We start from the raw sequence: 20,944 nt of genomic DNA, 5'->3' as shown, positions 1-20,944 counted from the left end.
ATGTCAATTTTGAGCAAAGAAGAACTGTACTTTTTGCATGGCTCACAGGAAGCGACATGCCAAACGACTCATTGAACATGGAAATGCCTTCAGCAAAAAGATCATAAGTGAGAGTACACTGCAAAATGAGGTTAAGTTAAGGTGAATTTATCATGCAGAAAGCTCAGTTCATCCAAATCTCAATATATCTTTCTCTTTCTTGGTCCCTAGTTGATGCAAATAGCAAGAACGAGTGGTGTACACAGTTGCATACATAGTGTGTTAAAGGTTACTACATACTTATTTATAGATAAAATAAACTTCTTTGCCCTCTAAAGGGGCCAGAGACTTACCATCCCAAGTCTTGAGAAACTTGGTTTAGCCACTGTGGTCAGATTTTATTTACAAACGATCGGAGCAGCAAATGCATTTCATTGTGCCATTCGGTGATGAATAGCATTTTGAGATTGTTGTCATCCCCGCGATTTGTTACAAGTGGGCCGATATGCCTAGTGAACTTGCCAGCTACAATTCATAAATTACAGTATGTGCTAGGAGGGCAAATAGGTTAAAGTTAATTTGCAAGATTATGCTAAATATTCAATTATGCATTTCATTTTTTCAAGCAAACTAAGTATACATCTTTGAGAAGTCAAGCTCAAGGAGTGGAATTCTACTACACGTCACAAGTGAACTTCAAAGGTCAGATTGACATTTCATGAATGCCCTATGTGCACACATTAAAATTGTAATGCCTTAAGCAACATCAACACTTTTTTTTTGTGCATGAGAAATGTTTACAGGACGTGTAATGGCAACCACGATCACATTTTCAATATTTATCCAGCACCTTGTTCCTCAGGCCGTACAAAAATTCAGCCAATTTTGTGAACATTTGTCTTCCGTGTAGCTATGTTTTTATGCACAGGCCTTTAGGTCCTTCCTTTTGTGTGTGGAATGGTGTTGCGTCTATATGCTATTTTTTGACATCACGAAATAAATAGGTTTTTTGGCTGAAGCCCTTTTGAAACGTCAAGTGTGGCAACGTAGAGAGTGGCTGAATTGAATTTCGCAGAAGTGTTGTTTAGAGATGAAAAATTCTTGAACATGAAGTTTCGCTGGAATCAGCAACCTCCTCCCCCCCCCCCCCCATGGTTTCCAGAACTTGTAGTCTCTTCATTTCATCTCTTCATTAGTAGAGTCCAAAAGCATACAAGCTTCATAATTAATGGATGCAAAAATTAAAATGGTGCAGTGATGCAGTTCTCACAATAGTCTTTAGCCTTTGGTCTTTAGTAGCTTTCTGGTGGCACAGGTGCGAAATAGTTTTTTTCTATGTATCTGGGTTCCTCAGTTTTTATTACCGTAAAAAATGTGCATTGCCTCCAACTTGTGCTTTTAACATTGGCCGAACGGTTCCAACTGAGTGAAAATATAGGGCAGGCTTGGCACTCCTTTGAATTAAAGGATTTAGGAGGACCGGCTTTGGGTACTGGATGTGAATAGATTTCATACTTGGGGACCCCCCATATGTACGCACCTGTGAAATGGAGTCCCACTGAGTACTTAAAGAACTGAACTCAGCCGAAACATCGGATTTCTAGTGATGCCATCATGGGGCACCAATGGCTATATTGAGTTAAGAACAGTGCTTGCAGAAAGAAGTGCAACCTCAACAACACTGATTATAACCACTTGCATGCTTCACTGCTCAAGGCAATCACGTAATTTTGCTATGATTCTGGTTGGTGAAGTTACAGTAGTCTCGCTTTCAAAGGAACCTGAAGGGACCAGGAAAATGTGTTCCATTTAGCAGGAGTTCTGTTTACTAAGAGATGAACAGCGATGCAAAATGCAAGAACGAAATCAATCTTGTCAGAAGCACTTATTTCATCTAAGCAGCAGTTCTAATTAACATATTTCTGTTTACTGAGAGCCTACTGTATTGTTAGCTGTGTTGGAAGTTTAGAAGCCAATTTTACGCCTATGTGACACATACCAAAGACAGAAGAAATGAAATGAAATGCACTGTTTAGCCCTAAACTGATGCACTTCAGTCATCGAAAGCTCTGAAAATTATGTAAGCGGTGAAAATGTGGATGGCTTAGCATAGCCATAGCTGCTTTTGTGCCATAAAACCTGATCTAACGAACTTTACATGGTGAAAAGTGTGTACGCATACAGAAACAATTCCTTCACCCACCCGCATACCCCTCCCCCCTTTTTTGTCAGTTTTTCAGACTTAATTTTTTATCACCTAATGTCTAGAAACTGTTTCTTGCTGCATATCTTATCTTGTCAACTCAGTCTTGTGATATTTTTAATTTAGCAATAATATCTCTGAATATTCAAAATGTTACAAAGCAGCATTTAAATTTATTCTGTTGTTTACAAATACCAGCTGCTGTAACCACTAATCAAGATGGAAGAAGCTTTAAAAAAATTCAAGGCTTTCTGTGCATGGTGGTGAAACCGACTGTATGTTATTAGCAACCACTTCAAAGAGCCTACTTCATGTTTGTCCTCTTGTGACTCAAATAAAAGTAACTAAATGTCAAAATTACTAATTACAATTTCTTATGACACTTTGTCGATTCTCAATTTGTAAGCAGATTTGAAAACATCCCTTTTCATTGCTGTCAGCATCGCTTGCACAGGTCTTTCACATTTATAGTAAAGCCTCTGTGACAAGAAAATAGCAGCTGCTTATAATATATGCTTCGCGAGCTGTGTTTCGTCAATCTGTAGGCACACATGTGAAATGCAACACACTGACATGACTGAAAGCAGTGAAGCAGTGTTTTCTAATGACTCAAAAAAGCCTGTACTTATACAGTCGCTTTACAAATTATATGGAGTGTTCATCAGGCAGCACAAATTACGTGACGAACAAGAGCATAGAAACTACTGCAAGGCTTAGTATGGTTACCAGCAGCATAATGTTAGTCTCATCTGGACAGAAGCTTTTGCTTCTTTTCTTTAAGTATAGCCCTCTGTTAGCTGAGACGGTCAATATATTCTGCACATTTACTCTGGAATGATCATGACCTTGCAATGAATTGCATCAATTTGGTTTGCTCTTGTGCTTGTTTTACCACAGAAAGTTGGAAAGTTTCAAGTGCTCATTTTTGTTTGTTAAGCACATCATTAATTAGAGCTAACAAATAAGAAAGCCAAAAAAGTATAGGGGATGTCATTTGTGGTAATTAGGAAATAAACACAAATAAAAAAAAAGTGGACAACAAGATAACTTTTACTGTCTGGGACTGAACCTGCGACCTTCGAATAACACGTCCGGTACCCTACCAACTGAGCCTTAGCAGAACCACTTTACGGGTGTATATGTGCATTTAAATGCAGGGACCGTTAATAAGCACGTCTGGTTACTATGACGGCTAGTGTGAGACATTATTTTTCTGCCTGCTGACATCGTAAAGCACATGATGTTCTTACGGGCTGGCAACTGACCAATAATCTTTCGCATACTACCTTCAGGCTCCCAGCCTGCCAAAACGACGTCCTAGCTGTGAATGCATGAAAGTCGGGAATTATAAAGCGCTCATTTCTCTTTGCTAAGCACAACATTAATCAGAACTAACTGACAAGAGAGCCAAGGAAAATATATAGGATGTTATTTGTGGTAATTATGTGTAGAAAGAAAAGTGGAATAAAAGATAACCTGCAACTGGTACGGCCTGAACCTCACTTATTAAGCCTGGCTAATATATTTGGGCCTCTCCTTGGCTTCGGGTTTATTTAGTACAGCATAATATAGTCTCCAAGTGGCAGTTTGTTAAGTTTGCTAACTTTATAGTTCGTTACAAAATCTACAAAAGACAACCACTTTGCAAAAAATGTAATTGATTCGTATCAGGCCAACAAGTGAAGCCTAATCTGTGAGCCAAGGATTCACCTGCCTACCCTTGCTGTTCAATGATTTATTATGAGCATACTATAGCATCTGAGTCTTGTTATAGTCTCGTTACTGTTGAACCCCTTTGGAAGGGACAAGCCCTGGGGAGCAGTCCTTGTCATTGACATGAGGTGTCAGTTGTAAGCAGAGTTTCATGATCTCATTTGATTATCTGCTTCTATCTTGATTTAGGAACATTTGTGTTTCTTATCTTACATTCCTAGTTGGCTCTTACTTTGACGTCTTTGAAAAAGGCTTTCAATTGTCTAACACACTTAGAGGGTTCATCTACTCTGAGTGGTGGCTGTGGAAAGCTGAAGAAGGCTTCACACTTCATCATTAGCTGGGGATACACAGAGCAAAAAGGATAAGAATGCAGGAACACAGTATACACTAAACACTGCTGAACTTACAACTGACATCTTTTTTGCACCAGCCTCTTGTTTCTACAGCACACCAAACTGCATGCATTTTTTCAATTAATACTGCCACATCAAAAGCACCAGCTAGGCAAACTACATTGTCACTGAAAGTTGGCATGTGTACTTGATTTACACCGTGCGTGTGCACCTTCCACACTCAGACAAAATGAACACAACTGAAACCTACTGCTCTTGAGGTGGTGGTATTTATGGGAAAGGTGAGTGGAGGTTTAGGGCGCTGTAAAAACAAGTGGTTGGTGCAATAAAGGTGTCAGTTGCAAGTTCAGCGCTTGTCTACTGTACTGCACTCCTGCGTCTTTGTCCTTTTTGCTCTGTGTATCCCGAGCTAAGCATGTAGAAACTCCCCCAAATCAAAGTCTTCTGCGAGTTCACACTCAGGGGCAAGATAGTGTTGAAAGTCATAGCTTTTTGTTACAGCTCATTGAGCAAATCAAGGTGATTTAATAACTATGGCGAGTGAAGTTGCCGGTGCAGTTTCCCAACACACGTGTCAAGTTTCTTGTAAAATTTCTAGCGCTGTGACTTTTTTCTTGCTGTTTTCCCTGAAAATTCTACCTTCCATCAACATTGGCTGCTAAAGCACCTAAGTGCAGCAAGTGCCTATTGTGTGGAGAGCACATGTTGCTGTGGTCAAATGCTCTTGTTTTCACCTGTGAAATGTGGCTAGGTGTGCCTTTCTTCTTCTTTTGTTTTCTCTTATTTCACTCCTTCCTGTCCAGCTTACATCAGATTTACTCTTGCCATTTTTGGACATCATTGCATCAGCTAAGCATAATGTGTAAGTGCTACTTAGTCATATATTTGTGATTGAACAGTAAAGGCTTGTTAGTTCGAACCCAAAGGGAACTATAAAAGTGTTTAAATTAGCGTACAGGCACTAGAATGAATCTACTCTGCTCTCTTCTTGTTTCGGTTTCACCTACCATTTTTCTTTCCATCGCTCGCTGTGTCGTCCTCAATTTAAGCTGAACCCTCTTTGTAAGCATCCAGGTTTTGGCTCCGTAGCTAAGTACCCGCAAGATACAGCTGTTATATACCTTCCCCCTGAGAGATTGGATTCCTAGAGAAGACAAGCGGGTTAGGGGGAGACTGAAGGGTAGGTGGGCAGATGAGATTAAGAAGTTTGCGGGTGTAAATTGGCAGCAGAAAGCACAGGACCGAGTTAACTGGCGGAACATGGGAGAGGCCTTTGTCCTGCAGTGGACGTAGTCAGGCTGATGATGATGACTAGAATAAATGGACATCAAGCCACACTGCACCAGCAGGACTCAAAAAAGCGACCTCTAGACTTGTTATAGCGAATTAGGCACTACTATAAGTTTTTGGCAGGGGAGTTCATAAATTTTGTTCATGGAGCTCTAACAACTATAGCAGAATTAATTGATCAGTCAGTGATATTTGTATAAAACGTGAGCCCTAATGTCAAAGTATGTGTTGCTATTTATGCTCCAAAACATGTTTATTTACATGGCAGTTACTACAACCAAAATGAAAAGTGACCAGTAATTTGCATTTGCTTCAGTCATTCAGTCCCGGCTTTATGAGCACTGCTTGCAGCTTGCCCATGAGCTCCAGTGCAGTGTCCGGAACTCCCATATGCTGAGGAGTGATAGTGTTTTATTGTTTTGCATCTCTAGCAAGTTTGCTTTGATTTGCTTTTGCAACACAATGCCGTCACTGTAGTCTGACTTCTGTGAGGGACGCTGAAAACCAGGGCTTCCCGTTTTAAATTAACTGTTTTGGGATACTGACACATTCTAATTGTCAGACGTTTTTCCCTATAAAAATACACAAAACTCTGCCAGAACCTGGGCATCAGTTTGAATTAATTGAGTTCAAAGTAACAAGCTTTTACTGTATAACCAGTGTATAGATAATATTTGATCAGTATTAAAGCAGCGATATGTGCGATATGTTTGTCTTGTGTCGTAATTTGCAAGGCCGATAGGAGGATCATTTTGAGTGTACGCCACTATGACAGGTTCTAAAAGGGGACAGGAATGCCATTGAAGGAGTGGGCTTTAAGTTCAGCTCCTTGGTGCATCATGGAAATGAAAGCAGCTGCAACGTAAGGCCACGTTTAAATTGCAGTGGGGTGGCTGACTTCCTCCCCCACCCTGCTCTTTTTGACACCGCTCCTGCTGATTTGCCACACAGAGAAATAATGGGATAGAGTGGCTCATAAGTGTGAGGACCTACTTCAAAAAAGTGCCACGACAATGACTAAAGAAATTCATTAAGCTGTAGGTTGCAGCAAGATGGCAAGTTGGGCCAGTTGGATTACATTCATAATTGAAAATTTTTTTGAAGTGCACTAAAAAATAGACAGATAGAAGAGGCTGACAAGGACAGTGCGTGATCTCACAATTGAAGGTTTATTATTCAGAAAAAAGGGTATTTAAAGCGAATACATGGTCTTTCGCGCATGTGCATCAGAACAGGGTGCAACAGAAATCGCTCTTGTCAGGATTACAAAAATTGTGCATATTATGTATCATTTATTATATTTTACAAGTACTAGGTGTCGAGATACGCATACTCTTTATCATGCAGCACAATCATAGCTTGGCTAACGCAGCATGTCCCCTCTTTCAGATGTGGTAAGATTCCACTATCTCATGTGTTAGCTGATCCTTGTGTTGAAGTAATATTTCTGTTTCTTTAAACACAGGATAACATCCGTAGTTTTTTCAGTGATCTGCAAGATGACTGTTGCCAACAGTCATCTTGCATGTATCCATGTATCCGCTTTAAATATCCTTTTTTTTCTGAATAATAAACTTTCAGTTATGAGAGCAAGCGCTGTCCTTGTCAGCCTCTTCTGTCCGTCCGTTTTTTAGGGCACTTCAATAAAATTTTCAATTATGAAGTTGCAGGTTTTTTGGTGCTTCCATCAAAACTTTCATTTAGAAGTGCACTATGGCTCACTTGATGTTGCTGCAACACAGCTTTTTTTTTTGTCACTCTTATATTTTTCGTGAGAAAATAAAGGCGCATCTGATCGATCGATTGATTGTCAATGAGCCTGTGGTCGTGGACAATCACCATGAAGTGCACACCACGAAGCGCACTTCATGTACTGTCTTTATCCCTGTACACATCTAAAATAGCTGGCAGGCACCCACTAGATACGTTGCCAGAATGTGTTGGACTCTAAAAATTGACCTCATGAAGTTGATTCCAGGTCAAGTGAAAGTACCCAAATAATAAAAGTAATGTCCCCCTACATTTTTTGTGGACATTAGGATGTAAGATGAGCCTGAGGATGTAATAGAAGAATTCTTGATTGTGCTTGAAGCCCTTGCTGCAATTTGCACTCAGAACATTAAACAAGGTGAACTATTTCTGTCAAGTGTTCGAGTATGAAGTTTGTTAGATCTCTGCTTTGGATTGTTGGCACGAAAAGTCACTTGTCTTGTGTGGAGTTGTCGAGAGTGAGTATTGGGTAAAAAAAGGACTTGATTGAGGAGCATATGTGAGCCTAGGATTGTGCTTTCTTGATGGTTTACACTTTTTTTTTTGTGGTGCAAACATCAACAGCGATGGCCACCAGTGTTTGAATCTTGGAATAGCTCTGTTCGCACACAAGCGTGCACTTATATATAAAATTCATTTGATGTGGGCACACTTTGTAAACTCACCAGCTCCAATCTGGGAACTGCTTTATGTGCCATACGTTGTTCATCTAAAAGGTAATTAGTGAACCATGTTAATCAACTATTAAGTAAAATGATTTTCAACTACTGTAGGTATGCATTCGGGCTGGTTAGTTAACCATTTCCAGTATAAAAGAGCACTAAAAAATCGGTGTCTTTTCTTCATCCTGTCTTTTAGCACTGTTTTCTACTGGTGATTTTTTAAACCTTATGGATGTCCATCACAATGCATAGTTCACCTTTGAATAAATCTGACTTCTTTCCTTGGAAACACTATGTTTGCATTTTTTCAAGTTATCTTAAACACTCAGATGTAGAGTTCATTAAAAATTGCCAAATTTTCTAGACAAAAATTGTTTCAATATGGCACTAAAACCAGTTTTGCTAACGCTTGAAATGGCAAAATTTCGTTAAAAGATTGGTTGCGAGTCCAATCGCACCTAATTAAAGAACAGTGTGACAGAAGTGGCACACAGAAAGAAAAAGCCACAGGACAGGTGCTGTGGGGAACTATGGGACACCATGGTGCACTTGATGGCTGATTTGATTCTACTGTCTGCCTTATGGTTTTGTGGGATCCTGTGTATTCGCATTGCTCATCGATCATGGCCTGAGTTGCTATGAGACATTAACTTTTTTGACCGCGGCATCATCGATAGACGATACGACACAAAATGTTTCCTTAACACCTTGGAAATGAAACCAAAACTGAACTGCTAATTCTTGGAGGCTATCCCCACTGCGATCAGCAGCATTATTGTGGCACTTTTGCGGAGCTGGGATCAATGAAAAAAAAGCGTGATCAAAGTCATGGGTGATGTGAAGGCAGGTAATCTGAGAAGGGTAAGCGCTGTTTTAGAGAAGTAGTCCCAAAGCTGTTTCAAGAATGTCCGCACTGCAAAATATGACGGTGGTTCAGATTTGGTGTACTCTAATGAGCATCGAGAATATAGAAGCCATTTCTTCTCATTTCACGACCACTAAGTGCTGATGACCTAGTCTAATGGCATGTTTTTAAATCAAATACTTATGCCACTGGCTTAATTTATAATTTGTGTTTTTTTTTAGGTTTTAACAATTAGGAAAACACGTACAAAAGATTCTCTAACAAAAATTAAAATTCCAGCACAGAAAGCATTTGTGAACAAGTGGATATATAATTTCTGCACTGCATTCATGCTGTCTGTCTATTTTTCTGTTGGTTTTACTCAATGGCTATTCTGTGAATGCGAGAGATATCTCCAAAGTATGCATGCACTTGAGACATGGCAGCCTGTGCTAGCACCTTGAATAAAATTGCGTCTGCCTCACAACTCTGTGTTCTAAGTTTACTTGGTGTCACCTGTATTATTTGACCCAGTGATTTGTAAATCCTATAGCTGGTAGTGTTGATTTAGTTCACTACTACATGCCCATGCTTTTTTACTTTTCTGTCAGTGTCTTCATTTTCATCTCAAGCAATGCCATGAGGTTTGGTGCCGAGTGATTGCACGGAAGCAAAATCACTACTCAAAAATTCAGATGTAGGATTGTCCATCATCACAGCATTAAAACATTGTAGTTACAGCTTGTGTAATGCTCTTAATACTGGTGTCACACTACCACTTTTGATTGTGATCAGGGCCAATCCTGATCTTGATCGCGATAAAGAATGGTCGCTGCTACGCAGTCAAGCTTGGCGCTGATGTCAGTCAAATCGCGATTTGGGAGCCTGATTTTGAATAAAAGAGACTGTAGCAACACCTAATCTGGATTGGCACTGATAGCCATCAAATGTGCCTGCATGACACTGGTATAAGAAGTGGGCGAAATGGTTGCAGCAGCGCCGTAGCCAGGATTTTCTTGCAAAGGGTTGGGAGGTGGGTTTTAATTCCTTTTGTGGTTGTGTTTGTGCGTCACATCCACTGGCACAACCAACATATGGAGGGGGGGAGCTCAGAATATCTTTTTTACATCATTGTGTGCAGAAACTTTGTGGGTATGCGCCATTGAAAGCAGATATGTGCCTTGAAGGACCTGACATAGCCATCAATGCCTAGTGACAGCCATATGATAATCAATGAATTGCTTATCAATAATTGATCAGTAACAAATAAATTGTAGGAAATGCTTCGGCATGACAGGCGAGGCACAATTACATGGCCGAAGCCTAGTGACAGCCAATTGATAACCAATCAAGAGCTCATCGATCAATAACTAACACATTTCAGAAAATGCTAGGAGGAGCTTAGCCTGACCAAAATGCATGACCAGTGCATTGTCATAACTGATCCTTAGTCAATCGTTAGCTAATTGATCGAAGCAAATATGTTATAGAAAACTCTTAAATGAACTTAGTCTGATCCCCAAAAAATGCATGACTGATAGATAAACTTTGAGAGCATATCTTTTAGGGCTGTGCCTTTGTTGGTCCCCCTTTCCAAGAGGAAATCAGCAAGCTCATCAAGATCCTGGACCTTACCTCTCAAATCCTGGCCATCCAGAGGGCACACGCAAACCTGACTGTCCCAGACTGGGCCTAGACAAGTGATGTCAAGTCAACTCGCGTCTACTGTGTACTAAATAAAGTTGATTGATATGTGGGGTTCAACGTCCCAAAACCACCATACCAAATAAAGTTATTCACTCACTTGCTTACCAATCAATAGATGATGAGTAATGGATCAATAAGTTATGCAGTTTAGAGAATGCTTGGTCATGCTTGCCCAGCTCGCCATTCATTTGATGAGCCACAAGAGAGAGGGAAGGGAAAAAAAAGATAGAACATGGATGGAAACAGGTGCAAAAAAAGAGGCAGCAGACATAGCCATGTATTGTATAGCATTCAATGGCTGGGAAAGAGAACTGATTGTGAGGAGGAAAGGTAAAGCATAGGATACTCTCGTATACTATAGGAGAGTTGCACATGGGCGTGGCCTACGAGATGGCGCCAGCGTCGAAGAGGCAACGCATCCATCTTTGTGGTCTCCCTCCCTGCCGCCGCGGGCAAGCAGTCGCAGAACGTACACTAGTACGTGGGTGTTATATGGTACACTCACGGCTGCGCGCCTGTGCAAGATTCCTGACCTGTGCTCATAATGGTGAACTGTGCCTTATTTGGTTGCTACAATCACTCGAGTAAGATGGCTGGTCATGACAATGCGTCTGATGTCGGCTTTTTTTTTTTTTTTTCACGCCTAAAATGATTGTAAACCAATCGAAAAGGTTTGAATGGTTCAGCCACACACTATGCTGCGTGTGCGTTAAACATTTCATTTCGGGTAAGTGTTCAGAACCTATGCAACATCATAGAGGCTCGATTTTGTGGTGAAACACTTGGGTTTTCGCGACGTGCGCTATGAAGCTTTGTTTACGCAGCAAGAGACGAGCGCGCGGACTACGACCGCGATCGCTGCTTATCACCGGTATCATTCAGGTAGGTGTGGCGTGTTACTGATTTCGGTGTGTTAGTAAACAGTCAGTGACGCAGTGCGTTCTCGTTTACCCATGCTTTAAAGAGCCGAGCACATTAACGTCGATCAGTTACAATCGAGACCGTATGTGATCTCTGGGTGCGCAACTGCCCAACGCGCGTGATTGGACCCTGCAGCAAAGAGCATTTTTGATTGCAAGCGGCTTGGGCTCAACCATGAACAAACTATGCCAATTGTATCACCTCACACGCTCTTGCAAATGGTGAAGCCCTTCCACACAAAGAATTCGGGAAACGACACCACCGCGGTGAAAAAAAAAAATATTTGTCCGAACACTGAGCAAGAGGAACAAGTCTTGTTTCCGTCGACGACGTGGCGGCTGTCTCCGAGGTCTCTAACTCGATGCCGTTGGACCCATCCGCTAGTGACATAGTTGTGGGCGTCCATCAATTTACAGGCTTTAAGCTCGTCCCTTGTTGCAAAGCTTGTGCCGCCAACAAGGTGGTCCTTAATGTCCGTGAGCTTGATGCGGGATTAACACTTCACATCCCACACAGCTTCATCGCTGCTGAAGTCGAACAGGTCGATATCCGCCGCAAATGTGAACCTTATGTTCGTAGCGAAGTTTCGCCGGACTTCGTAAGTCACGCGCGTAAGCACTCAGTCGAATTTCACCACGTTTGTACCGTACGTAGCGGCACGCACACAACCTCTCACTGCCGCTCGCCGCTTCAAAAAGGGCGCGCTTAGACCACTGACATGGCGGTAGAGGCAAACGCCGCTAGCGCCTCAAGCGGATGACGTCACGTGCAACCCTCCTATAGTATAGAGAGGCTTGAAGGGAGTGAATCTGTGTAGAGAAAGGGCAGGTCTTTGCACAATTATAGCATAGCTGCCTTTTTTTTTTTTGTATGTGTATGCATATTACTCGCATACTAATGCATGTGCATCGGCGTGTGCGATCGCCTTCCACCGCGATGAAGGCCCGGCTGCGTCCTTGGTCATTACGCCACATGTGAATTTCCTACAGAAATCAAGAGGACGCCACAGTCAATACCAATACCGCCATTTTTATTTCTGAAACTTTTGTCATGGAAGCAATAAAGGTGAGTAAAACATTAACGAATGCTAGTAAGGCACTGCGGAGCGCGATCCTCGCACATGTGAGAAGCATGTGACGCAAGTACTTTGTAAGTATACAATCTTATATTCATACTCGCACAGCTGTGCCGAGGTGGTAACTACTTACTGGACAGATACTACTACAGAGGCCAAACTTGTTTCTAAAAGCAGCACACTTGATTTGCCTGCTTGAACGAATCCGGAACGCTCTTTTCGAAATGTTGACCGCACTTTCGTTCGGAGTGGCGAAGTTCGCATGTGGCGTGGCAGCAGTTGTTGCGTTTTTACGTACCCTGCGGTACCGGGTTTTGTTGGATTTCTAGTGGTTTTGGGACGTAAACCCCACATATCTATCTATCTTGTTGTATTTCCTCCGGGTTTTCATGAACCGGTGTATGACGAATCATACACCAGTTCACCTTCCCGCCTTCCCCTCGACGAATTGAAAACGCTCGCATTTTGGCGGGGGCGACGCGTACTATACTGGCGGGAAGACATATTTGTGCCAGCGAACAGGTGACCAGCGTGACAAATGACGGACTCCGAAGCCGTGTGCTTCAGGATGATTGAAGAACTGATGGAAGACACGGACGTCGTCGTGGACGAAGGTCTCTGTTCGCCCAGTGACGACGTAGCCACCAACGGTAGCGCTAAAGCCGGGAGCGGCGGTAGCTTCGACGATGGTGGCAGCTCGACGGACGAAGCCTCGGAAGTCTCCGGCGTCGTGGTAACTCGTCGCGGGTCGCCGGTCAGCTGCTGCTGCGGAGACAACCGCGGCTTCGACGTACGGGACAACCAGAGGGACGACATGACTGGTATCGTGGTGGCCAACGGAGGCAGGTAACGTGGCGGCTCGGTTATTCGTTGGTCTTCCAGTCGCCCGCGCCGTGGTGGCTCTGCTGTCTCGCGCCATTCAATTAGGGTGCGGTTTCGACTCCTGGTCGCGGCGGCCGCAGTTTCGTGGTGATAGGATGCAGCAAACGCGCGCTCATTGGTAGGCAATGAGCGCGCGCAGGTCAAAACTAAATTTGAGTTGCCGCTACGGCTTTTGCTCGTATAGCCTATTTGTTTGTTTCTTGCGCTCCACTCGTACCGCGCGTGCGGCTGATTTGTTTAGTTCGTGATAGAAAAATTAGTGGCGTTGTTTTCGCCGTGTTTGACCCGCTGACCTGGAATATTTGTTCGCGACGTGTATTCAGCCTTCTTTTATGGTGGTGCTCCATCGTACTGCACGAATAAACAAACGCTCCTGCGATGTATTTACATAGCGTGTAGGCTGGTGTAAGGCTGTTCTTTTTAGGGGCGAAGCTCCTTAGGGCGTGGGCTGTGCGTCCCCTGTAGCCTGTATGTAGCCACCTCTAGTTTAGTTCTTGCAGTGTTCACTAGATGGCGGTACCGTCCCCTGTATGTAGCCACCTCTAGTTTAGTTCTTGCAGTGTTCACTAGATGGCGGTACCGTCTCCTGTATGTAGCCACCTCTCGTTTAGTTCTTGTAGTGTTTACTAGATGGTGGTACTTGTAGCTGATGATGAAAAGATGCAAGATGTTATAAACTAGAAAGCGGTACTTGTAGTTCATGAAAGACGCGAGATCTTATAAAATAGGAATGATGTCACATATGGCGCGTGTCATTGGTTGAAGGCAATCGTTCGATTTAGTGCGGCGACGTACGCTAGGGGGAGCGATGTAATAAAATCGAGTGGGCAAAATGTACAGAGGATTCATGGTTTACCAGGTTTACCTCCGGAGCTTCGCCCACTCATCATCATTCACTTCGTGGATATGGCGGAATTTTTTGTCTTTTTCTTCGCGTCGTTCACATCGTCGCAAGTTGACTCGGGACTGGGACAAGTTTAATTCGAGTGACTGAGGGTGTGAAATCCACCTTAATCTTTCGTGATTGATCATTACCGCTGAAGCCAACGCTGTATTTAGTAAAGTGTGGGATTGGGCCAGTTGGTAATTAATTATTGAACTTCCCAGTGCAAAAATTTCAGACAACGAACACTGCGCTCCTCCTCGTCTGTTGTGTTCGTTGTCTGAAATTCTTGCGCTGAGAAGTTTAATAATGCTGTATTTAGTAATTGCTCCGCCGTGGTGGTCTAGTGGCTAAGGTACTCGGCTGCTGACCAGCAGGTAGTGTAATAGAAGTGTTGTACCGCAGGTCGCGGGATCGAATCCCGGCTGCGGCGGCTGCATTTTCGATGGAGGCGGTAATGTTATAGGCCCATGTGCTTAGATTTGGGTGCACGTTAAAGAAACCCGGGTGGTCGACATTTCCGGAGTCCTCCACTACGGCATCTCTCATAATCATATGGCGGTTCTGGGACATTAAACCCCACATATCAAGCAATGTATTTAGTACATGGTTTATTCATTCTTTCATGCACGCCGAGGAGCCGGCTTCTCGTCTTCGCTGTCGTCGGTACTGCAGTTCATGCTCATTTCGCTGGCCCGCTATATGGCACGGAAGGTCACATGGGTCACCTTCCGTGGCACTAGCCATGGCGTTGAAAGCACGTCATGCTGTAGCTCATTGTATACAGCAGTTATTTGACGTTTGTTGGTGGAAATTATTTGGTCAAATTTTATTTGATTCGAACAACGAATTCCCCCCCCCCCCCAGTAAAAAAAAAAAAACTGGTGTAATGCACGAGTCCGTACATTACCACGGGCAACAGCATGTGTGTTGCTTATTTTGCAAGTTTTATGTTTTGATCGGTGCCGAATTCTTTTCTGAATATACAGCTCTTGCTCGCGTGTGTTTAAGCAGGGCCTTTCACTCTTCGCTGTAACAAGAGTAAAATTTTATAATACCGTGCTTTTTAATGCGATAGCGCTCAGGAACTCGTTTTGCAGAAATTCCGGCGTCGGTATGGTTAGTTGAAAGCGAAAGATCTTCTCTGTGACCGTAAAATCGAGAAGGATGCGAATGACATTACGAACTTTCGGTTGGAGCTGAGAATCGGACCCGGACCGTGTACGTTGCAAGCAGGTGTTATACTACAGAACCACGTCATTGCTTGAAACTTTTGTGGAAAAAAAAAAAAAAAACCTTTATATGATTGTCGCGCATGTAATATCGTGCGCAAAGGCGTAGGTAGATTTTTTTTTTCCTCGAAGAACATAAGCTTTGCGCTTTGCTTTAGAATCAAGAAGATTCGAGTGCGGCGTCTTGCAGTGTGCCTGGGCACCCACCACGGATGCGGTCCCGAGATTTTGTCCCGAAGTGGTTTCCTCGGCACGCTGGACGACCCAGAGTTGGCGCGGGGGATTTACGCAGGGTGGGGGGGGGGGGGGGGGGCGAATAGGCAGATGTGATCGAGTGTCCTATTGTGCTTCGAATGCCATGGCAAAAAAAAAAAAAACAACGGCAGCGGTAGCGCGGGCCCGTTGTGCCACACCCTGGCTACGCCACTGATTGGTAGAATACTAGAATCGCAACTGGCATCAAAATTGCTTGACGCAACGACAGGTTCTTTTAACCAATTCTGTGCAAGCGCACATGACACCTTACGGACCAGTAGTTTGCACATAGTAACTGAATATCCACTTAGACATTCTAGAGTAGTTTGAAACATCCAATATTACGCACACAGATGTTGCCTTCCTTGCGGCACGGTTATGTGAAAGCAAATTATCCTGCGTATTTTTGGAAGGGTGAATTCGGATAGGAACAGCCGCCATGGCTGCCATCATACTGCTCTAGCTACGCAGACCCCGTTGATTAGGTTAAGTTTATCGAGTGCTGCACTTTTCTAGGGTAGTATGCAGTGACGTCACTGCGGCTGTAGCTAGGGTGCACAATCACGTCCAGGAAGTGCGTAACCAAGAAACGTGTCAGCATGAGAGGGGTCTCGTGTATCAAGCGGTAACCGATGAAACGTGGTAACCAATGGACAGTTTGCAAAATACTTACTGGGCGTGCACGAGCGAGTTCGTTTTCAACCAGATAGCCTCGACCACAGACTAGCCGGCAAACTTTTTCTTTTCATTCACCATTAGCCATTGCATTTCCTTTCTTCCCGGTTTCTCCCGTTTTGTTTTTTTTCGTTGCACGGGGGAACATAAAATAAGGCGTGACGTTCCTGCAGTGCGCTTCGAAAAGCCTTTTTGGTTCTGCCGCACCTTCGCTGCACTGTGGAGGAGTGAACGTCCTCTGAGCTACAAAAGTCGTCTAGGAAGGGGTCTACTGGTTGGAAAACATTGCTGCGGTAAAAGCAACTGTAATCAAGTAGTAGCTGACCATGCGAATCTCGGCAGTCACATCGTCAGCTCTAAACACGAGAGGCTCGGGCATAGCTCGGGAGCTGTAACAGGACGTTGTCGCTGTTCTCGCTGGCTAAACCTGCGGCCCTGCGGTGTCTCAAATAACAGTTCTATTTGTCGGGTTGTGTCGGTTCATTGTTATACAACACACAGGTGTTTTTCAAGCGTACGCAAGAGAGCGCTCACTGAATTGCAAAATGTCCAATGAAAATCGAAACTATGGGTGATAACCCGCTGAACACAAATGCACCTCAGCGTGACTTGAACTGGTTTAACTGGCGCTAGCTGCAAACTGTGGGACGCTGTTGCCGAGGTTATGGCTCGGTGCGTTTGATGATAGGATGATATCCCGCCAACAGCTCCCACTACTTTGGGACTAGCGTCAGGCAAACCGTTCCAGAAGCATCTGAATTCATGAACACCCCATCCGCAAGCTTGGTGAGCGAACACATGCTCCGGAAAGCAGGCGCTGCTGCGAACAGCTCTGTCAAGTGTCGCCGTCATGCGCGTCAAAGGGGTTTTAGAATCGGAGCGCGAATCAAGTCGCTTTTTTCTCAGGTGCCCTCTTTTCATACAGAGCCTTGTCCTCTATCTTTAGTGCTGCCGGCACCTATTTGACGTTGAACAGCAGATAACATGCTATTGGCCAAAAGCTGATGTTTGTGTGAGAGGGTAGCAAAGGAAGGGAAGAGAGTTTAACTAGGTTTTATCGGTTTAGCGCGGGAGGAGGGGGAAAGCGAGAAAGAAAATGAGTGTCAAGTAATACGCGAACACTCAAGCGTTCAGTCCGCACACCTCGTTAGTCGCAACCGACAAACATCTCAGCTCTGTTTCTCTGCGATTGTAGAAAAATAGACTGGAGCCCAAGGTTTGTCTGGACTGTCTCGCTGCAATCCAGGAACTTATTTGCACTGCGCGCTGAGCTGACGTGGTAGTCATTGTGTTGAGAATGCGCACCGGCGTTGTTAGATACCTCAAAACAGTGAGGACTTGTAGGTATTCGTTGTGGAAATTCTCTGCGGACGATCATGGACATTGCGGGGCATTCCGCGCCGGCTCTTTACGAGTGTGCAGTGGTAGCAGCGAGGGCCACGTGACATAGGCCGCCGCTTTCAGGGCTCAACACGAACACATCGTTGGTGTTGTGTGTAATTCCTGCTCTGTCTTCACTTAGTATGTTCGAACTGGCCCTTCAAGGCACCAGTTGCGCTGCTTACCACGAGGTACCGGAGCCGTAATCCACAGTCTGCTACCATTACATGCACAGTGAACCACGCTCGCGCCCAGGAATCGCTATGAAAAGAAGGCGATCGCGTTTCATCACACGCGCTCAAGGTCACGACGCGCGCTTGCGCAACGTTTTCGCCCGTGCCATCGCTCCCTGCTTGTGTAGCTTCCAACGCGCTCGTCGGGACGGGAGAAGAGTGAAGACGCGCAAAACCTGGGAACTCCGCTCGTTTATGACTGATTCGATAAACTTGCGCGGCAATCAATTCGAAGGGCAATTAAATTCCGTTACCGGTGTCATTCGATTACTTGTAAATGCGGTTCATGGTCGCTTTGAGCATGCATACAGTCATGACACATGCAACGCGAAGTTACGATGTATACAGTATGCTTAGCGATTATAACTCTCTCGGGCCGCTAATTATGTGGTTTCCAAAGACGATAGTGGCCGCCGTTGTATCATGTAGTACGGTGAGAAGCCGTGTTTGTGGCGTCACGTACAATCTATTCATTTGACTGGGTCCACGCGCCTTGAGCTCTCTATAGCCACGGCCGAGCTAGACTGCACCTGCGCGCGTTTCTTTCCTTACCGCATTCTCACCTGTCGCGAATACAATGGGAGAGTTTGAGTATGTTTCGCCACCCGTCGGCGGTAGGGGCGCAGCGATCCTGACATTTTCTAGCACGGAGGAAGGAAAGGTAAGGAGAGGCCCTAACGTCACTCGTTGTGAAGCCGCGATGAAGCCGGAAGTCGGCCATATTGACTAGGCAAATTCTCCTCTCTTGTTTACATATGAATGCGAAGCAGAAGGCGCGACTCCCTCTCCGGCTCGGAAAGCACGTGGGCTGCGCAGCGCGTGTGTCGTGACGATCCGAAACTAATGGAACTGGCCTCATAACTCTGAGCCAGCGGGACACCTTCAGCGAAATCGCTTCGTCCGAGTAATAACAGGGAGTAACAGCTCGCCGACAACGAAGCAACTACGAGAGAACGCGCGCTAGATGCACTGACAACGGCGAGTGCGTTCACGTCATTAATTCAGCAACTGTACAGACAACACGATCGGTCGTGCGCCTTCTACGGTTGCATTCCTCCACGCGGCCGACGCAGTGTCCGGCCACTGTGTCCGTGTTCCGCGTGAAACTCACCTGCATCAGCATTCTGCGACCGTGGTGACTGAGCACAGTGCTAGGGACAGTTGAACGTGGTTGCTGTTACGTTGAGATTACATGCAATGCTGGTGGAGAGTGTACCAAGCGGAACAGAAAAGGTGTTTTAATACGCACATGCAAGTTGTTACTGTACACACACAACACGAAACTACGTATGTGCACATGGTCCTCACGGCGTCTTGCTGGGCTCAACAGCGCCGTCCGTTGTCACAAGCAGGAGCACTGCTTGTGACAACGGACGTCACTGACCTGCAAGGCGTTCGTCGTCATTCAGCTTCGTCATGGTGCCCAACGCAATTTCGCTGAACACTAACTGCTTCATCCGCGTCATCCGCCGCACGACACATGGATATGCACTTGTTCTACGCACTGTTGAAACCCCGTGATGGACAAAGGGATTTGTAAACGTTGCTAAGAGTAATGTAACAGCCAGGAGAACACTGCGTAACCAATAACGCGGCGCTGAGCACAGATATTGTCCGCCACGGCTCAGCACGAGACCTGGGGAGGCACACATTCTGCCGCCAGCCGCGGCCGCTCACTGCTAGACCAGCTCCACTGCGCAACACGTAACCATAACAACGCCGCCATTGTGCCTAGTGAATATGGCCGCCATGATGTCATTTCCGCCACACTTTTTACGCCCTGCGCCGGCTGGGCATGCCCTCTCCTTACCTTTTTCCTTCCTCCGTGTTTTCTAGGGTGCCTTGATGCCCGCGCGCCCCACTGAGGGTGAGGACAGGCGCGTCGTCTGCTACGACGGCCGCCATTGCGCCTCCCGCCGCAGCTAGACAGCATGCGAATGGCGCTATACAAGGTGCTTGCGGTGCGCGGAAACGTCCAGAAATAAGCGCGCGCTGTGACTTTTTTTCTTTTTGAACTTTGGACAGCTTTTAGTGCTGTTGTTGCCTAAATGTTTAATAAGAGAACGATGTACTTCATATAAACTGACGGCCTGTGCATGTGTTGTGCACTATAGGCTGACGTATAGACTTCGATATATTTAAAACGAATCTTCTTCCTTCGGCCGCAAACAAGAATTCTGGCAAGTCTAAACACTTAGTTATTTGCCTTGTAAACTCTGCATTCCAAATACGCAAATAATTGTTTAAAGCAGTCATATGTGTGCCAGCAACAGCAGTAGATATATCGCTAAACGCAAATTTTAGTGTTGCGAAGCAACCAAAGCGCGATTATGACGGCTTCTTTTGCTAAGTTTATACTTTGCTCGTTTATCATCAATTGTGTTATACGTATTGTACACATGAAGTGCCGAGGGGCAGTATTCAGATTCGGATCCTTTATTTTTCTTGAATTATACCAAGAAAGCTACAGAAGCTAAAGGTATAACAATACCTTACAAAAGGCCTCTGTACCGGCTTTACATAAATATTGAACAACAAATGCACAGCATATTGTTCCCAACAAACAAGAAAAAGTTTAAATCTAGGATGTAAAGATGCACAAAAAGTTCAATAAGTTCATAGCTCAATGAGAATTTGAAAGAATACCTAGGGATATAACTAGAAAAGGTTGATTTGCAGAGATGTAACAAGGAATGTGTAACACGAGAGAATACATGCTAAGTACACTTTGTTTAACAAAACATTTGTGTCAAAAATAAAGAAATAAAATAAAGAAATAAAATAAGTAACTAAAATAGGTAATAATAAAGCAAAAACGTAAGAGCACAAGTGCTTCTAAACAAATGCACGGCAAGTCAATATCCGCAAGGAAATATGCATATAT

At 44.4% G+C, this 20,944-nt stretch overlaps 2 protein-coding genes across 12 annotated transcripts in view; both read left to right on the top strand.

Moving 5' to 3' along the window:
* Positions 1-10,638, top strand: part of LOC119170629 (uncharacterized) — a 29,960-nt gene extending 19,322 nt beyond the window's left edge. For 4 of the 9 annotated variants that reach the window (XR_012887322.1, XM_075879161.1, XM_075879154.1 and 1 more), the window contains 2 exons: positions 606-681; positions 5,055-10,638. The gene's annotated coding sequence lies outside the window, so the exon portion shown is untranslated. The remainder of the gene's footprint in view (positions 1-605; positions 682-5,054) is intronic. The other 5 variants (XM_075879158.1, XM_075879162.1, XM_075879159.1 and 2 more) reach the window with 4 other exon arrangements.
* Positions 10,639-12,625: 1,987 nt separating this feature from the next.
* LOC142776126 (uncharacterized) overlaps positions 12,626-20,944 on the top strand; it is a 62,372-nt gene continuing 54,053 nt past the window's right edge. For 2 of the 3 annotated variants that reach the window (XM_075879164.1, XM_075879165.1), the window contains exon 1: positions 12,628-13,366. In XM_075879164.1, the coding sequence (XP_075735279.1) occupies positions 13,059-13,366 (308 nt within the window). In that variant the 5' untranslated portion in view covers positions 12,628-13,058. Of the gene's footprint in view, positions 13,367-20,944 lie in introns of all 3 variants that reach the window. The other variant, XM_075879166.1, reaches the window with a different exon arrangement.

This window comes from Rhipicephalus microplus, chromosome X (genome assembly GCF_043290135.1).
Source record: "Rhipicephalus microplus isolate Deutch F79 chromosome X, USDA_Rmic, whole genome shotgun sequence".
NCBI lineage: Eukaryota > Metazoa > Arthropoda > Arachnida > Ixodida > Ixodidae > Rhipicephalus > Rhipicephalus microplus.
The sequence above is the reverse complement of the archived record's forward strand: the minus strand, read 5'-3'. Positions and strand labels throughout refer to the sequence as shown.